The 5917-nt window shown below is 34.2% G+C and overlaps 1 protein-coding gene across 1 annotated transcript; it reads right to left on the reverse strand.

Annotated features, from left to right (window-relative positions):
- Positions 1-2526: 2526 nt before the first annotated feature.
- On the reverse strand, positions 2527-5917 carry LOC106116260 (facilitated trehalose transporter Tret1-like). Its single transcript, XM_013310021.1, has 4 exons — positions 5757-5917; positions 4637-5019; positions 3844-3958; positions 2527-3312 (listed from the first exon to the last, which is right to left on the reverse strand). Exons 1-4 carry the CDS (start codon positions 5833-5835, stop codon positions 3020-3022), a joined length of 870 nt encoding a protein of 289 aa, XP_013165475.1. The 5' UTR covers positions 5836-5917; the 3' UTR covers positions 2527-3019.

The following is a 5917-nucleotide window of genomic DNA, read 5'->3' on the forward strand; positions in this document are numbered from 1 at the left end:
AGTTTATAAAGCAGATCCGCTCTGAGCCGGTTAGAACCGCTCCGAGCCGGTAGCATCTACTCGGAGCCCAAAAGATGCTCTACGAAGCCTGTTAGTATTACGCATGTTTTTTTTTTCAATTCCGCGCAGATGCAGTCGCTGGCAATAGCTAGTAATCTTATAAATACTTTTCTAAAAGTCTGTCCAATATTTTCAGATAAATATGTTTCAAAATGCTATTTTAAAATTTAACCTTATCCAAAAGCAATATAGAAAATGTATATTGTATCTCGTCTGGTTTTCTCTCAGAATGTTATCTGTTATTGGAATAGTTTTTCATTGTCTGAGAATATTTGAAGATATTTCAAATACTACGTCTTTAATCTTATATTAAGATAAAGACATTGAAAATATATATTTTATCGATGAAAATATTTATTGTTTATTTCGTAAACTAGCTGTCGCCTGCGAATATTCGGGTGGAATTAAAAAAAAAAACTTAATAAATAGTCTATATGTTCTTAAAGACTGTGTTAATCTATGCTTAATTTCAGCGAGATCCGTTGTGTACCATAGATAACTTCAAACATCCATCCATTTATCTGAACATTCGCATTTATAATATTAGTATTATATTATAAATGCAAATGAACAAGTTGCCAGCCTCTGTTTTTCCGTCCAAATATGATGTTGGGACCCTCAAAAGTAGCGCGTAACATCTTTAGTCCAAATCTCCACTAACACCAGGTGGGATCGTGGTCAAGTGCTAGTTTATAAAACGTAAAAAAAAATATTAGCAGTTCAATCATTTATTTATACTCTTTTAAAAATATTTAATAATCTATTTTAAAGTCTGTTATTTCTCTTCTTATTGTTTTAACGATAAGAAAACCATTGTTAAATGCCTTTAGAATTTTTATTCTTAAACTTTCATCATTCCACTCTCATAATAAAAGACAGAAAACGAGAAAGTAGGTTTTATTACTGACCAGTGCTAATAACAATTAAGCGACCGAGCTTATTGTCGCCGTGTGAAATGAATGCGTCCAAAAAAAATATTTTTTTTCATTTATCATATGATTTAGTGACAATTAATAAATTCAGATCATAATATTTAACTTCATAAATATTTTAATTTATTTGCAAGCCTACGAAACTAAATTATTAACAAAGCTAGCTGTCGCCTGCGAACCGTCCGCGCGAAATTTAAAACCTTAATTAGTAGCCTATGTTCCAGATATGTTTTACATCTGTGCCAAATTTCAGAGAGATCCTTAAATTCCTTCTGGAGATAACCTCAAACATCCATCCATCCAAACATTCTCATTTATATATAAAAAAAAGTTCTGTTAGTTACACTATTTATAAATCCAGAACGGCTTTACCGATATGGTTGAAAATTGGCGAGGAGGTAGCTTAGAGCCAGGAGACGGACATAGGATACTATTTATTCATTTTTTTACGAACTTATCCCTTGAAGAGCTGCTTTTTATTTGACTTATCTTTATTTGAAGTTTTTTTATATCTCCACGACGGAGTCGCGGGCGACAGCTAGTTTATAATAATAATAAGATGAATGAATTACCTAGTAATAAGTAGTCGTATAAAAACCTAAAGTTATAAACAAAGTTTCCCATAACATTATCATCTATCATTATCGCTCTCAATAAATCTTATTAGAAGAATATACAAAGTTAAAGTATGTCAAACTTTAATAACATAACTATTATAACAAATCTCTAAGATATAAATAAGTTTTGCGACCTCTGCTGCGAATGCTATGTCCTTTGACTTTTAAGAGACAGGACTTGTCAAGCTCGCACACCTTTGTTTTGACTGTGTATGCTCATTTTGTGTAAGTAAATTTTTGAATTACTACATCTCAATAAAGTCGCTTAATTTAACACAAATATCTGCGTTAGATGGATATATTTGATTGACATCTTTACCACCCCACCCTTCGCGTAGTGACAGACTTTTTATTTACAGACTGTTTATTTACTGAAATAACGTCGGGTCTGCCTAGTCCGTTTCTCAATAGTCAAAGACAACGTCCAATACAGTAAAAGTTTTGCAATACCAACTGCTCTGAATTGCGATTCCAACTTTCGTATGGTTACAAAGTAATATATGTGCATAGTTATTTCAACAAATAATACATAGGAAGTTTTCTTTTGAACAAGCCACGTTACTAACAACGCAACTTGTAGTTTTTTCTTCCGTAATCCATTTCAAATAAGAGAATTGTAAAAATAAAATACGATCATTAATGAACTCAAAATATGAAAAAATGCTTAAAAAATTCAAATGGAACAACTATAAAACATTGTCTAGTACAAGCGTAGAGCTCAGTTGGAATGGTACAAGAAATATTAGTAAATTAACAAACATTTGCTAATATATTATAAAAAAAAAAACTTTGACGAGAAACTATGAGCTTGTATTTTATATTGCGTTTTAGATTCTCTTTAATACAATTTTGTTTTACCAAATAAAACATAATGATAGCCACTAAAGCTATTTATTTCGATGTAAAATAAGGCGTGGAGTTAATCAAGGAGGTTTTATGGCGGCTAACGACCCTACATGTGATACAGGCGTGATAAGAAAGCTCGTTGCCTACTTGGTTTTTATTCCCAACGATAATGGGCCTGCTCTTTAGTACAGGCATTATGTGAACTTTGCACTTAACGTTTGCTATTTCACGGGATACTGTTTTCAGTGTTCCGTTATTCTTGATGACTGTTTTTGCTTTTGTTAATGCTTGAAAGTATTGCAAATTGATTCGAATAAGTACTACAAAAGTATTTATTCTTGAAATAAAACATGTCTGTTGATTCTCACACAAAAACAAACTGCTAGTACTCCAAAACTTCCAATTAAAGTTAGGCAGATTTTTATCTCTACAATTACAAGAGCTAACACTTTGATAGCATGTTTATTGTTGTGTTGCAGAGCCATCTAGCGACAATGTATACAAAAATAACAATAAATACAGTACATTTTTAAATAGAACTTATTCGCTACATAATCAAAACGTCTATTCTATTTCTTCTTTGGTCTTCTTCTTGGCAATATCTTCCTGTATCTCCCCAAATGATTTACCCTTAGTTTCGGGTAAAAAGAAGATAATAAATAGACACATTAATATTGGTATTACTGCGAAAGACCAGTATGTAGTGGCAGGACCAACTTCATTTATCAGCATTGGAAAATATTTGGTTGTAAGAAATATAAACGTTGTATTAACTCCTAAGTTAACAGCCACACCGAATGCTCGAGCTGGACCGTCGAATAGCTCCGTTACTGTTACCCATACCAAGGATCCAACTCCTGAAAACATAAAAGATTACAACGACTTTTATTCTTTTTTTTTAACAATAATAAACGCCACGGAGCGACGGTAGCACAGTCGTTAAGCACTGGACCAAACCAGACCAAAATTTATATTTCCAGGTTTAATTCCTACCATGTAGCAATGTGTTTTGCGATTTTCGAATTGCATATGTGCATTTATCAGAAATTCTTGGGGTGGAAAATATCGTGATACAACCTACATATATCTATAAATATATGTGTGAAGTCATCGCGCACTGGGTCTTATTGGTTGACTATGGCTTAGTCATCCTAACTTTGGGTAGGATCCGAGCCACTTTTTTACATACCTGAGGAGCGTTTAAGCCTCATATTAAAAAAATAATTCCATTATTAAACTACACAGGATAAAATTAGCTACGGTGATAAAAGTTGAGATTATTTTTTTTCTAAAGGAAAGATAATAACCAATATTAATAACATCACTCTGTATAGTTACTTATACATGGTGTTACAAAAATAGTTGTAATAGAAATTAAAAAAGCTTACCTGCATTATAGCAATAAACGACTATTACTAGTGAAATTAATGGAAGATTGTTCAAGAAACCGTGAACTGGTTCGTTGTCATGTGGTTTCAATTTAAAAAATGTTCCCAATCCAATCTGAAAATAGAAATAAATTAAATACATTAATCGATGGTCGACCAATGTTATTTGCAGGAGACGACTATTGCTCGAATAGAAGTGTAACGCTTGCACCATATTCGTTCCATTGTTCCTTTCTGTGGGTCTAGAAAAATTGCATTCACTCCGAAGCAATTCCATAAAGAATTTCAAAATGTATAAAACTGACGCGCGACAATCACGTGACGTATCGAAAGTTACTGTCAGTTCTATACATTTACAAGTTCTGTATCGAATTGCTTCGAAGTGAATTTACTTAAATGAAACCCGCTGAAGCTTTTACATATCTAACAGAGATATCTAGGAGACCTTTTTGGGACTCTTGATCTAATAGAATAATGAGATTTAATTTTTAAGAAAATTATAATAATAAGTTTTGGAAATAGTGAGGAGTAAAAGGTTAGCGTGCCTTGGACATATTATGCGGAGGGATGATGACTATATAAGGAAAAAAGTAATGAGATTGAATGTGGATGGCTACAAAGGTAGAGGAAGACCAAAAAATGTATGGATGGGCTGTGTGAAAGAGGATATGCGTAGCAATGGGTTGGATTGACATATGACGGCTGATAAAGATGTATGGAGGAGTAGTACATGCTGTGCCGACCCTTCATAGGGATAAGGGCAGGTTGATGATGACTTAGTTTTGGTACTTACCAATCCAATAGTCATCCCGATGAGCGAAGTGATCATTATAATCTTCCTACCAAATCTATCCGTCGTGTACATTGTCAGGAAACTTGATACGAACTGGATAACACCTATAATAACTGACGCTATTTCTGGCATTATCGACGTATGTGTAGATATTAATATTGTTTGTAAATAATACGACACAGCATTGTAACCGACCATTTGACAACCAATTGAAAATATCACCGAGATTAATAAGCTTTTACGAACTGTTGGGTTCTTAAGTATCGCAATTTTGTTAACTTTCTCCTGTTTCGATGATAGTGTGTACTCTGCGATTTCTTGCAAAGCCAGTTGCTCTGATCCATGGAGGAATTTAAGAACCTTTATTGCATCTTTTTCTTGTCCTGAAAATCACACATCATCAGTTCACTATACGTCCCCACCGAGGGGCTCGGACCCTACCCCAAATTAGGGGTGATTAGGCCATAGACAACCACGCTGGCCAAGTGCGGGTTGGTTGACTTCATACATATCTTTGAATTTCTTCGCAGATATGTGCAGGTTGCATCACGATGTTTTGCTTCACCGTAAGAACGTCGGATAAATGTACATGTGTAAATCGGAAATTGAAAAACACATTGGTACATGGCGGGATTCAAACCCAGGACCTGCACATTGCAAGTCAAGTGCTTGACCCCTGAGCCACCGACGCTCTCACATTCACCATCACACATTAAACCATAAACACTAACTATCAACGCATCTGCAGTTCCTCTGGTGTTGCAGACGTCCATGGTTGTCGTTGATCACCTTGGCGTTCTCGCCGCTCGTTTGCCCCCTTCTCCTATAAACAAGCTAGAATATAAATGAATGATTTGCCACGTGGTAAGTTAAAAGTTAACGTAAGTCGAACTCCTTAATATAGAGTCTATCAAGGATATTTGCATCGCAGTTACGATAACGTAATTGTAACTTCATCGACAACATTTGTATGAGATCTGTTGGTGTACTTTACACCCGACAGAGACACTGCACAAATTCTAATACAAATTTTACCAACGATGTTACGAATACCTTCTCGAAAATTAACTAAAAATGTTAGAAATAATAATGTGATAAAAATTACCTAACATAAACTCACCTTTATTATACAAAAAATATGGACTTTCCGGTAAAAATAATATTGGAATTCCAGTCGCTACAATTATAACTGCGAACATTATATTAAATGTCTTATAAGATAAAAACGGACCAGCAGAGAAAGTCAGTACAATGCCAAGACTGGAAAATATTTGTACTAAC

This window comes from Papilio xuthus, unplaced genomic scaffold (assembly GCF_000836235.2).
Source record: "Papilio xuthus unplaced genomic scaffold, Pxut_1.1 DF827756.1, whole genome shotgun sequence".
NCBI lineage: Eukaryota > Metazoa > Arthropoda > Insecta > Lepidoptera > Papilionidae > Papilio > Papilio xuthus.